We start from the raw sequence: 14,602 nt of genomic DNA, 5'->3' as shown, positions 1-14,602 counted from the left end.
TTTGTGAGTTTTCACTGTGAAAGAAAGTGACACAATGGTGTCTCATTTGCAATATGCAAATAACACACCAATATGTCATGGAGCAAGCAACTTGAAAATGTTGACACTCAAAATATTCTTGAAATGCTTTAAGGTGGTTACTAGTTTAAGAGTTAGCTTTAACAAAACCAATATTTTTTGGGATGTTTGTGGGGGAAATGAAGTCAAAGAATATGTTGATCTTATGGATTGTGGAGGAGGAAAAATTCCCATTATATATCTTGGTGTAGCTTTAACTTAAAAGAAGAGATCTAGTACTTTATAGGACTCTATAATCCAAAGGTTCCAATATAAATTAGACTAAGGGTTTGTTTGATAACAAGAAGTTAGTTCATGTTACTATTCATAATATGTGTTTGATAAAAAAAGGTAAGATAAAATTAGAAGTTTATTTACTATTTATGTTCCCACTTTTACATGTAGAAAAAGTTCCATGGTAACCATGGAACTTGAAAATAGAAGTTCTTCCCACCCCCAATAAAACACCGCTCTTCGCACCTGTGCCCTATTTCTTTATCCCTCTCGCACAGCCAGCTGCTCGCCCTTTCTTCGCAACAGCCAGCCGCTCACGCTGTCTCTTGCTCTATCACTCTCTTCTCTTATTGGAGCCTCCTTTCCCTCTGTTCTCTCTCTCACCCTCAACGACCAAGAGCTTGAGGAACCAGTGCGAGCTAGAGCAACAACCTCTCAATTATAGTTGTACGCAGATTTTCCAATTTTTTTATGTTTTTAGGGTTTTTATTTTTAAATCCCTGTAAAAAGATTTAGGGCTTTCCTTATTTTACAGGGATTCCTTAAAATAATTTGAGGCTTTACCGATATTATCGGCTGTAAAAAAAATGGAATCCTTGCGAAATATGCCGTAAGAAAATTTGGGGCTTTCTCAATATTTCTCTGTTGTAAATCTGCTGGATTTTATTATGTCTTCTTATTTCTTGTTCCATTTCTTTTCATGCACAAGTGAACAAGATACTTAGATTTATTTCAGTGATTCATGATATTTGATTCCCCAAATGTATGTAAAAAATCTGCAACCTTGATGCATATATTTATGTATTGGTGATTCGAGTTTACTGATTCTAGAGAGCTACAATAGTTCTTTATTTTATGGCTTGAAATGAGAGCCAAGATAATCTAATTTATTTCATTGATTCATGATATTTGATGGCACAAATGCATGTAAAAAAATCAAGAACCTTGATTCATATATTTATGTATTGGTGATTCGAGTTTACTGATTCTAGATAACTACAATAGTTCTTTATTTTGTAGCTTGAAATGGGAGCCACAAAATTTTAGTTTACAGTATGGAACTTTGCCGCTCTGACACAGCCAGCCGCTCACCCTGTCTCTTGCTCTCTCTCTCTTCTCTTCTTGGAGCCTCCCTTCCCTCGGTTCTCTTTCTCACCCTCTGCGAGCAAGAGCTTGACAAGAGCAACAACCTCTCAATCATAGTTGTATGCAGATTTTCCAAATTTTTTTATGTTTTCAGGGTTTTTTTTTAAAAATCTCTGTAAACAGATTTAGGGCTTTCCTTATTTTCAAGGATTCCTTAAAATAATTTGGGGCTTTACGAATATTATCTGCTGTAAAAAAATGGAATCCTTGTGAAATCTGCTGTAGGAAAATTAGGGCTTTCCCACTATTTCTCTATTGTAAATCTGCTGGATTTTATTATGTCTTTTTATTTCTTGTTCCATTTCTTTTCATGCACAAGTGAACAAGATACTTTGATTTATTTCATTGATTCATGATATTTGACTCCCCAAATGTATGTAAAAAAGCTGCAATCTTGATTCATATATTTATGTATTGGTGATTCGAGTTTACTGATTCTAGAGAGCTACAATAGTTCTTTATTTTATGGCTTGAAAAATGAGAGCCAAGATAATCTGATTCTTGAAAAATGAGAGCCAAGATAATCTGATTCATTTCATTGATTCATGATATTTGATGGCCCAAATGCATGTAAAAAATCAAGAACCTTGATTCATATATTTATGTATTGGTGATTCAAGTTTACTGATTGTAGATAACTACAATAGTTCTTTATTTTGTGGCTTGAAATGGGAGCCACGAAATTTCAGTTTACAATATGGAACTTTTATCGCTTGTCATTGAACCTCGATAAAGATTTTTTTCCCCTATTGTGTTTTGGATTTCCTTTGTTTATTTAGTGATTGTTGGTGATGTTATGCACATAACAAAGCTAAGAATGTTCCTGTATAATCTGATTTATTTCCTTGATTCGAGGTAGAATGTGTGAAAATCTCTCCTCTATGCTTTTTCTTCCATTCTTTCTCTGTCTCTACCCTAACCTACTCCAACATTTATTCCTATTTCCAGTTCGCTCTCAAACCTTTTCTTCATTTGCAAGAAGAGATAAAGAGGGAAAAAGCTAAGCAAGGGCAAAGTCTGAAAGGAGCAATTATAGAGAGAAAGGCCTGTTAGTTTGAACTTTTCATGGAGAAAAAGAATTGGGATTCGATTAATATTGATTTTATGGGTTTTTTAGATTGATTGAAATGTTGGTTACAATGAGAAAATCAAGGACTTGTTTACTTTAACAATTGAAGACAACCGTTGTCCTAGGGGAGGGTTAGACCAAGATTCATGACCTTTTTAACATTGACAGAAATGTTGGTTACAGTGAGAAATCAAGGATTAGTCTTTAGCATGTTATCAATCAAGGATTAATCTTTAGCATGTTATCAAATACAAGTACTTAGAACTTATTTAACATTCCGTGAGGTTATCAAACACAAAAACCAGGAACAACTTTAACTTTCTAAGGAGTTATCAAACACAAAAACCATGAACTTCTTACGGTTACTTCTATCTTCCCAGCTGGGTAGAAGATTAACTTTGATTAAGACATCTTTATCAAATTTGCCAATTTATTTGAGTCTCTATTTAGTACGCCGAGTGGGATTGCGAAGAGGTTACTACCTATGAAGAAATTACCAGGGAGAGAAACCGAGGTTGGTGAGCTGGAGGAAGGTTTGTACCTATATGTGATTAAAGAATGGAAGTGAGAAGAATAAAGGTATGAATAGCGCTTTACTCACAAAATGCTGGTAAAGCTGTACCATTAAAGAGGACCGATATAGAATTCTTCTTAAGAAATATAAGAATGATGGTGGGAAACGGGGATAATGTTAGGGTCCGGCAACAAAGGTGGATAGGGATAGGCCGTTAAAAATTCATTACTATGTTCCTGGTGAGGTGGATAAAGTAGTGTGGGAACCACGTTACAAAGCGGACATTTACTGCTGTTTATGCATACAAGTTGCTCTTTAACGAAAGAAGAAGACGGAGAGAGCCGAAGCTGGCTCATGCATGGAAGTTGTTAATTCGGTTGAAGGTTAAGCCTATAAAAATGTGAATATGTAAATCACTGTAGCGAATGGGTGTCCAAATTGTTAGAAGTACAAGTTACTTTTCCAGTATAGTTTTGAGGATCCGATCAACAGAAACATAATGGGTCTTCGCACAAAAAATATTAGTTGCGGAAAAGAAAGAAATAGAAGATATTCTGAAAATACAATTAAGGTGAAAGATGATCTATGCCAGCAAATTCAAATTACATTTGCATAATGGCTGTCAATCGAAAAAAGTGCTGGGTATCTCAAGAATCAATCTAATGTGCAATATCACAGAGTTGGTATAAGGAAAGATTTATAGGGTAGCTCTGAGGCTCCTTGAAAGGATGGATCAAAACTAAACTTTGATGGATACTCGTGGTAATTTAAAGCCAGCTGGGATAGATTGGTTATTAAAAACCATAATGGGACAGTACTTGATAAATTTTATGGCCAATTTTATTGAAAAAATAAATTATCGGAAATTACATCGACAAAAAGGCCCAAATGTAGCCATTGAATTTTGAAAAATGGGTTTTCCCCCTAACAACCCCGAGCTACTCATTTAACAAGAGGCAGCCATTGGAACTCATCACATCAAATGTCAAAAGAAACAGATTGGAAAATCATAATAGAATAAATTGCATCAATAAATAGAATGGGACCAGACAGTTAAATAAGAAGATAAACAAAAGAATGGATGCCTATGGATGCCTGAATACAACCGGAGTAAAGGCAAATAAGCAAAAATCAAAACGCCCATACCAACTTCTGGAAATGGGGATCTTATGACTTTTCCTCCTCCATAATCCAATCATGTGCAGGGTTGGGTCAGAAGCTGTATATCTTCCTATAAACACTTACACTCTTCCCTTCTTCCATCTAGCCAAGCACTTGAGAAATTCCATGACCTGAACGAAACAGCAGGTAGCTTCATGTTAGAGCGAGAGGGAGCACACAGAACAAGCAGCAGGCAGCGGCAGAGAGAGAGAGAGAGAGAGAGAGAGAGAGAGAGAGAGAGAGGGAGGGGGGTCACTAAGATGATATCTCAGGTTACTAAAACACAAATAACCATGGTTCTACCACCTACTTACCTCTGATGGGTCTCTCAGAGAGTAGAAGGCATTTGTCTCCTTGGGCAAGGCTGACACCAGCATGCCATAACCTCGGTTACTTTCTCGTAAGACCTGAAAATTATTTCATCAAAATGAGAGGTAATTAGACTCCCACAACCAAATGTAAAAGTAAACTCTCTCTCTTGTTTCTGACAAAAGACATCATGACACAATACCTTGAATGCATCTTCATCAGTACGGTCATCTCCTATGTATATGGGAAGCACATTGTTTGAATCAGTCAGATCTGCATGCAACAACACCGACCATCCCATACATTAAGTTTTCGAAACATATATCAATCAAAGATCAAAGCAAAAGAAGCAATTATATGCAACCATAAGTAAAAGAGTCTTCGCCATTTGTTAATATCACTCACCAAGCGAGTCAAGTAAGAATTCAACAGCCTTTCCTTTGTTCCAGTCTATCTTTGGACGGATTTCTAAAACCTAATGGGCCAAGTAAAATTAAGTCACTGTTCAAGGAAGACCTTCCCAAGAAGGTTAAAAAGAAGAGGAAAACACATAACAAAAAGGAAGACCTTCCCAAGAAGGTTAAAAAGAAAAGGAAAACACATAACAAAACCCTTTTGCTGCTTACCTTCCGCCCATGGGTTATACGCAAGCGCGGGTAACCTTTTAATACGTTAATCACACATTGTGCAACTGTAACCCAATCCTGCATGAATTTTGTTTCTCATGTCATTACAACCCGGGTGTTTGAACAGAGAGAGAGAGAGAGAGAGAGAGAAGGGGGGTTTGTCATGTAAAGGAATTTCACCTCCTCATCTACACGTCGATAGTGCACAGATGCACAGAACTTGTGGTTCTCAACCTTCACACCTTTAATCCCCTTTGTATTCTTCACGAGCAGCTCAAAAACCTGCGAAGACAAATCCCAACACATAAAAAAATGAACTAAATATTAAGCATATACGTATATAAATCAATAGATACACCAAATACAAATGCTTGCCAAACTGCCAATTAACAAGACAGTTTGCCAATGGTCTTTTGAATCAATCAATTTGGCAGTTAAATCCATAGGCTATGTTTCAGATGATAACTGCTTTTTTCTTAAGGACCCTTACTTCATATGTTCCCTAGTGTTAAGCTCCAACACAAGTGAAGCTTCTATGAGGCCTCTTGGCATTTACTTCATACATTCTCAATGTCAAGCTTCAATCCTAGTTAAGGTTCTAGGGCCTTCTTTCATCTATTAAGCTTCAGTGCATGTTCGTGCCTCCGAGGGGCAGAATCTCACTCCTGCTTCATATGTAGCACAGGACTAGGTTTTGTAGAAATCTATACTCGAATCAGAGAAAACAATTAACTAGCTTCTCAATCAATTGTATTTCATTTTTAAGTTTTCAATCTTGCAAAATGATTGAAATGTTGACGTCAAGAGAAACATAACGGAGAAAATTAGCTGAGAGGAATCAAGTACCTCCTCAATCATAGGTATAAATTCCTTTGCTGGCTGAAATAAATTTACTTCCTTCCCCTGGTACAAGAAAAACAAATAGGAGATTAAGGACACAAGTTCATACATATTAATAATAAGATGGCCCAAACTCAACAATCCCAAAAATGGCATTTGCATAATAATGCCTACCCTTTCCTGAGGTGAATGCCAAAAATCAGTTAAAGGCAGGGAGGGCTTCAAACAAGGAAAACAAGTAATCTTTATTTGCAATTTGTAAGCAAAACAGGTCCTTAAGCCTTCCCACTCCAGAGAAGTAGAATTAAGTGCCTACCACAGTGTTTGCAAAACCGCCGATCTAACCGGTAACCGCCCAGTTATAACGGAACTGGCCAGTGGCCTGTTCCGGTTTTGAGCGGTTTTGGTAATCAACCGATATTTTTAAACTTTTGATACAATACTACGTCGAATTTACATCACATATATTAGAATGGTTTATTGGTTAGCTTTGATGGTTAAGTTGTATGTGAATCATGGTTCGAATCTTGCTCCTTGCGTTTTTTCTTTTTAAGTTATCTTGCTCCCTATGTTTTTCCTTTTAAGTTATCATTCTTATCTTGCTCCCTACATTTTTTTCTTTTAAATTATCGTTGATTCAAAAAAATTACTGGAATCGAACTTGAAACAAGTCCTGTATTATAAGACCCACTAACCAATATGTCATTTACTACTTAGTTGACAAAAAGAAGGGGCCATATTATATATAACTTAATGTTTTCTTCATTTTCTTTTAAAAAAAGAGTTGGTCAAATCGATTTTTTAACACTATTTTAATATTTTTTACATTATGGTAAAGAATAAAAAAAAAAATTGGTCAATGATACTTTCATCTTTTCCAAAAAATTTTAAAAATACCTCTAGGCACAAATCGATTAGTTAAAATCCATTTTTTTCATTAATTTTCAAGTTCATTTGAGTGTGTTTTGTTTTAATCACATTCTTTATATACTTTTCATATTTTAATAGAATTTGTTTTTGTATCTTTTTTATTTTATTAACACTTTTTTGATCGTACGGGACTTGTAGATTGGTTGAATTGGCTAGTTTACCGGTTAGGCCGGTAAATCGCTTCTAGGCCCATGTCCGGTTAACCGTTCCGATTTGATTTTGAGAACACTGGCATGCCACTCTTAAGTTGATTTACTCCAATTTTCAATCATGTGCATATTAGCTATTATGCAATGTACACCAATTCAGGATGCCATAGCACCCCATCCTACTCATTCCACTCACCTGCTTGTCTGTAGTTCTAATGCAGTTTGGAAGTGACTCCTCTACAAGGGAGGGAGACTTCGAATGCTTCACTGGTCCCAATATATCCATTCCATGACTCCCAGCATAATAGAGTTCAGTTAATCCAACAAAGTCAAACACCTGAAAAGAGATTGTAAATGTTAGATGGACCAAACCATCAACTAATGAATGTGCAGAAATCACCATGGGAAGCTGTAAGTTCATATTTCATGTTACCTGGTCACGGCATCTTCCACTAATTATTGCTGTTGGAAAAAGTTCTGCAACATCTCTAACAGCAGCGCGCATCTGATAGCAGAATAGCAAGGATCAATTTTTTTTTAATAAAAACAAAAAAAGATAAAATCACATTCCCAGTTTTTAGAATCTAGCATAAATTTCATAAGCACATAATGAATTCCTAGTATAACACTGGTATCAATGAAGTTAGCATCTTCATGTCAAACACGAGAAGAAAACGCTTCTGGTCTCCACCCCACCCCCACCAAAACAACCAAAATGAAAAAAAGCCCCAAAAAAAAAGATCCACTTCTAAAAATGGCTGGCTTTAACATGATAAAATATTCAACTTCCAAAACAGCCACACCACATCTTAACATTCCTGGTAAATAAACCAATCTTACCGTGTTAGACATAAAAGCACGATCAGGATCATCCACAATTGGCGAAAGAGTCCCATCATAGTCTAAAAACAGTGCCAGTTGTTTTCCTTTGGCAGAACCTACTATTTGTTCAAATACGCTCAGAGCCGATGGATACTTTAGCTGCCAAGACAGAATAAGGGTACACTAAAGCACATAAGCTTCTTATTTGCATGATTAGAACAATGCAAACCGGTATAAATAGGAGAGATTCACTTACAGTCCATGATTGATAGCAAGCATCCTTTGCTTCCGGGTCCATAACTTCCACACTGGTGACATCTTTGACAAATCTCTTGCGAGGTGGTGAAGAGGATCTCATAGCATCCAGCCATCCACTTGCACGAGCATCATCAAGTTTGCTGAGAATGAATTTCTTCCTGGCACATGTCCAGTGCAGGCCGGAAGAGAAACCAGTTTGGGAGGGCGAATATGGCAGCAAACTTGCGGCAATACCTAATCTCGCCTTGTTTAAAGGTACTGGATCGGTGAGCACTGGGGAGGAATGATTAGACTTGAAGTCCATCGAATCAACACTCTTTTATCTTAATGTTAAGAATTAAACTCTTATGTACAAGATATATTCCTTCTGCTGATAACTGGACCAAGATAACAAGCACAAACCAATATCACACAAAAAAGCTCCTTCAAACTGTTTACCCAACCCTTTTATCAATGAAAAACCACCTCTTCAAAGTCTTCTTATCACTTGTGTTATGTGTGCAACCCATCAGGTGCAAGCTTCCTGAAAACTGCCATTTAAAGCACCCACTGAGGCATTTCAAATAGCAAAAAGCTAGAAAAAATAAGAGATACTGCTACACTCAAGACGAAAGGATGTGGAGAGGTCCAACAATACCTTATCATCCCCAACAATTTTATGCATTTATACTCTTCGGCTGAACATTTGCACAATGACCTCAACCCAAATGTGCTTACAAATTATAACAAATTATCCCACAATCCTGTCATTCAACAAACGGGAGACACCACATAAGACTTAGGAAAAATGCATAAACCTCATGATAAGTGTAGGTTTGAGTGCATGTACGCAACCTGACAAAGAGTTTCTAATAATACATATCCATTTCAAAGATGGTACTTTCTGCAAGAAACCTATAAATATGAAAGGAAATGTTTCCCCAAATTTCAACTCGACTAGGCCCCATCACAAAAGAAATACCAGAAATTGTATTTAACTCACAAAACCATGAATCCCATTTAACTATCCAAATTCCAGGTCACATGGACCTTCATACCAGTATATGGTCCACGAAGGTAACAAATGAAGATAAATCGTAATCGCAGCCCATGCATCCTATGATCAAACAAATATCTAGGGGTATATTCACATCGCCCCTGTCCTCCTATAAATAAATCTGTTACCAGGCTCATTGGATTTCACACGCATAATCTTAAACAGATTCAAACCTCTTCAAGCTATTCAGTTCAGTAAACTATCTGGCTGGTATTATTCTTCTTTTTATTCTAGCCAATCTACCAGGAAATATTTGAGGCAAAATGTTGAACAGGGTCTAAATCTTAAGATTTTTTTTTTGTTCTTTTTAATCAATAAACTTACAGTCTACATTAACATAAGGAACAGGTTAATGAATAGGCTTGTAAAAATGGCTCTCCAACTATGTCTATGAATGCCACTCACAAAGTTAGCAATTTGGGGACTGTATCTTGGTGAACCAAAAGCTGGTATTAAATCAGTTTGGATCAAAACAAAACAAAAAAAAAAAGAGAGAGAGAAAAAGGTTCCAAGAAAACAGAGAGTCATTGGGTAAAAAATGGTCATTCAATCGATTTAATTCACATATAATTGATCTAAGAAAAAAAAGTGTACGTTTATTTGTGTATATATATGATGGGGTAGGGTTAGATGAACTTCCAAGAAAATAAAAAAAATTCAATTCACAATGTAAGTACCCAACAGATAAACCAACATTAGTACCTTGTTACTGCACAAAGGAATATAAATGAAAAAAATGAAAAGAACGTGAAAAGCACAAAATTACTTCCTAAATTACTTCCTAAACCAAATATACTAATCATTACCATAATATTAATTTGTCGACAGAATTAGAAGCTTAATATTGAATCCCATCATCAACAATGGAAAACTCAAAATGATAATATATATATATATATATATATATATATATATATATATATATATATAGAAAGCACTACTCATGAGTGACTTTCTACAGTATTTTGCTCATGGCTCATTACATCCAAAGTCCATCATAGGGTCACAGTTGTCTGATAGTATTTGAATTTTAATAATTTTTCTATAATTAGATTCATCTAAAATTTGAGGCGTATGTACATCTCGAAACTCGAAACTAAATAAAATATTAAAAAATAAATATATATTATATTAAATTGAGAATACGCCTGAAATATTCATAGGGGTAATTTGGTCAATTTATATTAAATTATTTTTTTATTTTGCTTAGGTACGTGTCACTAAGGTGCACACACAAAATTACAGATGAATCTGATTTGTAAAAATATTATTAAAATTCAAACACTAATAAGACAATCGTGCCCATTTTCTGGAATTTGGATGGTGATAAACAATGAGCGAAAAACTATAGAACTTCACACACGAGTGTTTTAAGTGTTTTTCCTGCACATACACAGCATCATCATAATTATTATCCTTACCTCATCTATTTCGGATAGGCTACACCAATTTTGCTCTGCTATTCTGCTCTATCAAGTACCATGTCCTTAGTCAGACCATAATCTTCTCATTACTTCCATCTATATCCTTTTGGGTCTTCCCTTTGCCCTTTTAGAGCCTTCCATTTGAATCAAATCACCCCTCCTAACTATTTATAAGTCGACGTTACACATGGTTAGACCACCTAAGTCTACTATCCATCATTTTATCGCATATAGAAGCCACCCCTAAATTCCCTTGGATGTATATGCAAATACATATGTATGCATGTGTATGTATGTATGCATGTATATATTTACATATATATATAACGGAAGACAAAATGTTACAGTTTAATCTGTCATTTTTAGATGATCAAATTTTTCAAACTCTCCATAAATTACCAAGGAGTAAAAAGTCATGTGCACATCAAGTGCCTCAAGACCTGCAAACCCTAGACCACCTAGGGCAACTTGGTGCATTCGACAACCATGAACCCAACAAATACATGAAGGAAAAACAACAAGCGCAATCAATTAAGAGAAACATGTCTAATAGATCTTTAGGAAATATGGTAGAATGCAAAGTAATTTTCCATAATTTTCTAAACAAAATCACTCTCCATAAATTACCAAGGAGTAAAAACTCATGTGCACATCATGTGGCTCAAGACCTGCAGACCCTAGACCACCTAGGGCAACTTGGTGCATTCAACAACCATGAACCCAACAAATACATGAAGGAAAAACAACCACCACCACAATCAATTAAGAGAAACATGTCTAATAGATCCTCAGGAAATATGGTAGAATGCAAAACAATTTTCCATAATTTTGTAAACAAAATCACACTTCAATTTTATGGTAGATTTTATAAATATTGAAAATCTACTCCTCTTATGTATTTCGTTTGCTGTCTTTTTCAAAGTGAACAAGTGTGAAATCTTTAAAAGGAAAAAAAAGGTAATCAAACTTTCACATATATAACAGTTCATTCCAAACAATTTCATAAATTTTGAGATGCACACAAATCTTGCAAAGCTTCTAACTCAATACTCATATTCAATTCAGCAAGGGGTTTCACATGGATGATGCTGAAGATTGTGGGATTGCAATATCAAATTGGCTATACACATATATTATTCAAAAAAAAAATCACACACGCACGTATGCACACAACATGACCATTTATCTTTGACATAAGCAGCTCATATTCACCCCTAGCTATCAGAGATAAAATAACATGGCTGACAATTTCCTGTCTCTGCACAAAGTTCGAGAAACATTTTCATGGACTTCACATTTAACATGTCTAGCATGGTCATTGGCACATCCCTAGCAACCTGATTTCACATTTAACAACTGGGAAATTGTGAACTTCTTATGCCAATGGACAGCCAGCACTCACTGAATTTTCGCTCTCATGAAATCGACTATCTAGGTTTCATTTTTATATTTTGTTTAATTGTTCAATGGATTCAAGACAGCATGTGCAGAATTTGGGGTCAAACAAATCCCCCGAGATAGGTTTTTTAGAAGCTTTTGGGCTGTGGGTGAAAGCCAGGAGTTTCTAGACTATGAGCTAATGCGAAGATTTTTTGGGTTGTGAGAGAGTGAGTTAATGTCAAAGACAATAGGAAATGAAAATGGATAGACCGAGAGAGAGAGAGAGAGAGAGAGATGATAGATGAGAAGACGTGCAAAGAAAGTAAGGAAGGGAGGTCGTGGACATTGGCAGAGAGTAATTGGACATTGGCAGAGTAATTGTGAAAGAGAGGCCAGGCGGCAAAGAACAATGATGCGAGAAAGAGAATATAAAGGAAATAGGCTGGAAGAGCAAAGGGTATGAAAGTGGCCAAGAGAGGATGGACAGAGGGAGTATTGAGGAGGAAAAGATATCAAGGGGGAAGAGAGAGAGAGAGAAAGAGAGAGTGAGATTAATTGGAGTAGAACGAGAGTGGCACTAGAGGAGGTTCAACTTCAAACAGCAACAGTTCCATCTTATGCCATACAAAATTGTTCCAATTTTGTTCAACCCCATCTCGTAGATATCTCTTTTCTGATTATCAACAAAACTCTGCAAATTTTCTTCTCTACAATGTGTTAAAATGACATTAGAAATTCACCTAAACATGATACCAAATACCAGTGCGCCAATTGCCAAAAGCCCAAAACAGAGAATAAGCAAAGCGGAAAGTTTGAAATTGAAAGCATTTCTATATACGGGTTCAGATGCAGAGAAACGGAGAATCAAGACTCAAATGGATTGAATTTGCAAATACAGCAATAATGAATAACATTTTCTCTTGCAAGCATCATTTATCAGAACACATATCAGAACATCAAAACAGAATTTGGCAAATAAAATCGACATAACATTAGATGAGATAATCAAGGGGTACAATAAATGATTGGTCAGTATTTAATATAGAAAAAAAATGACACCATTGCCAACATGAACAAGTAAAGATAAAATAGATGAAAAACGCATATGAATCAGAAATGGAGATGAAACAGGGAACAGTCGATACCCCGCCAAACCAGGCGATCTTCAGCAGAACAATGCACTTCCAAATCTAGAACTCCTGATACCTGAATATAATATATAAAAATTAATCTGAGAAGGCTAAAATCTATGAAAAATAAAAGGAAGAGACTGCAAAATCAAGGCAATAAGCACTAAGCAATGACGCATCATTTGCTTACCAGAAAAAAATCAATGATATAAAATTATAAACATACAAATGCAAGGTGGAAAAAAGGCAAGGAGCTTTTTGCATGATTTTTCATAGTAGCTACCTCTTAGGCAATGAAATGTGCACAAAAAAATGCCTACAAACACAATTATGAGAGAAAAGAAAGGAGATTCTGGGATTATTTTCTTCACCTCTTAATGGCGAGAGGGAACTCGTATTGTAAAAAAAAAAGGAGAGAGAGGGCCTGGTTCTGTAACCAAACCAGAGCAAATTTTTAGAGAGTTTTTAGAGAGAGAAAGGAGAGGGCGTGGTCTTGTAACGTACCAAGAGAGAATGAATTTTGAGAGAGAGAATAAGAAAAGAAGGCTAAGAAGGCGGAAGGGCGGGCTATTTATACGCGTTTAGGAGACGTGGGGATCACGGCATCGGCCCCAACCAACTGGAGCTCAGTTTTTGAATCGTGAAAACAACCCCTCCCCAAAATATTATTTATATCCAAATACCAATGAATGGGCCTTTACCATTGCTTCCTCCTGTTATTGTTTCCTCCGAGGTTCACTACACCGAATAATAATAATTAAAAATAATAATAAAGATAAATAGATTTGTTAATTAAAACTAATAATCAAGAAAAATAGATTTGATTGGCCAACAAAAAGAAAAGGACATCATGCATTTGAGCTTGTCGGCCCTCCTTATTATTGGTCTTTATCCCTTCAACAGGTTGTGAAACATATGAGCTCATAACTTTCTCAACATTTAATTAGGTTATCAAAAACACATAAACCTAAAATTATCTTGTTATAATTTTTTATTTCCACTAAAAAAATAAAAAGGGGCATTAACTAGAGAAAAAGATTTCTATGTTTCACTACAACATAGAAGTTCTATGTTCTTCCTACCATCAAGCTGTCTATTTTATATCGAGAGCGCTATTCGTCGTTTGATCTTAGATCAGACATCTCAAAGTATTTTAGTTTTAGTTTTTTTAATACAGTTTTTTTAATATGAAATTTGGTACGTGTTATCTTTTTATTCGGGTGCACCTATAAAAAATATTAACAATAAGTTTTTGATAAAAAATAATGATCAAAATATCTCTTGAAACTTTTAAAGGTATTTTGATCATTTTATTTTATTGAAAATATCTTTTTATATTTTTCATTGGTTTAATATAGGAATGGACGTCCAAAATTTGGTGTCAAAACAGTTTATAGAAAAAAAATAAAAAATGAAACAATATAGAGACGTGACATTGTGATTGAAATAACCTTTGCCCTCCATTAAAAAATGGACGGTTGGATAAAGAGGAACATAAAACTTCTATATGGTAAAGG

General features: G+C 35.5%; 1 protein-coding gene and 1 long non-coding RNA gene across 2 annotated transcripts; one reads left to right on the top strand and one right to left on the bottom strand.

Annotated features, from left to right (window-relative positions):
• The first annotated feature begins 578 nt into the window (after positions 1-578).
• On the top strand, positions 579-2,736 carry LOC148782757 (uncharacterized). The gene is made up of 2 exons (XR_016053084.1): positions 579-738; positions 2,386-2,736. It is a non-coding gene; the product is annotated as an uncharacterized LOC148782757 (long non-coding RNA).
• A 1,283-nt stretch (positions 2,737-4,019) lies between these two features.
• On the bottom strand, positions 4,020-13,569 carry TPPG (Haloacid dehalogenase-like hydrolase (HAD) superfamily protein). Its single transcript, XM_088863509.1, has 15 exons — positions 13,457-13,569; positions 13,101-13,161; positions 8,753-8,858; positions 8,578-8,645; positions 8,114-8,429; positions 7,876-8,016; positions 7,469-7,540; positions 7,232-7,372; positions 5,963-6,019; positions 5,297-5,398; positions 5,117-5,194; positions 4,896-4,965; positions 4,693-4,763; positions 4,496-4,588; positions 4,020-4,312 (listed from the first exon to the last, which is right to left on the bottom strand). The coding sequence occupies exons 3-15, from the start codon at positions 8,777-8,779 to the stop codon at positions 4,262-4,264; spliced, it is 1,287 nt and encodes a 428-aa protein (XP_088719635.1). The 5' UTR covers positions 8,780-8,858; positions 13,101-13,161; positions 13,457-13,569; the 3' UTR covers positions 4,020-4,261.
• Between the last annotated feature and the right edge of the window lie 1,033 nt (positions 13,570-14,602).

The sequence above is a fragment of the Amborella trichopoda genome, chromosome 3, assembly GCF_054954075.1.
Source record: "Amborella trichopoda isolate Santa Cruz 75 chromosome 3, AtrichopodaSantaCruz75HAP2 v2.0, whole genome shotgun sequence".
Taxonomy (NCBI): Eukaryota; Viridiplantae; Streptophyta; class Magnoliopsida; order Amborellales; family Amborellaceae; genus Amborella; species Amborella trichopoda.
Note: the sequence above shows the minus strand (reverse complement) of the source record. Positions and strands in the feature narration are given on the sequence as shown.

Bases quoted from the DNA above. Each gene is read 5' to 3' on its own strand.
- TPPG (XM_088863509.1), bottom strand. From the start codon at position 8,779: ATGCATAAAATTGTTGGGGATGATAAG. The intron at 7,373-7,468 runs GTAACATGAAAT...ATCTCTTTTCAG, and splicing joins GTGGAAGATGCCGTGACCAG to GTGTTTGACTTTGTTGGATT. The intron at 6,020-7,231 runs GTGAGTGGAATG...TTCTTGTACCAG, and splicing joins TTAGAACTACAGACAAGCAG to GGGAAGGAAGTAAATTTATT.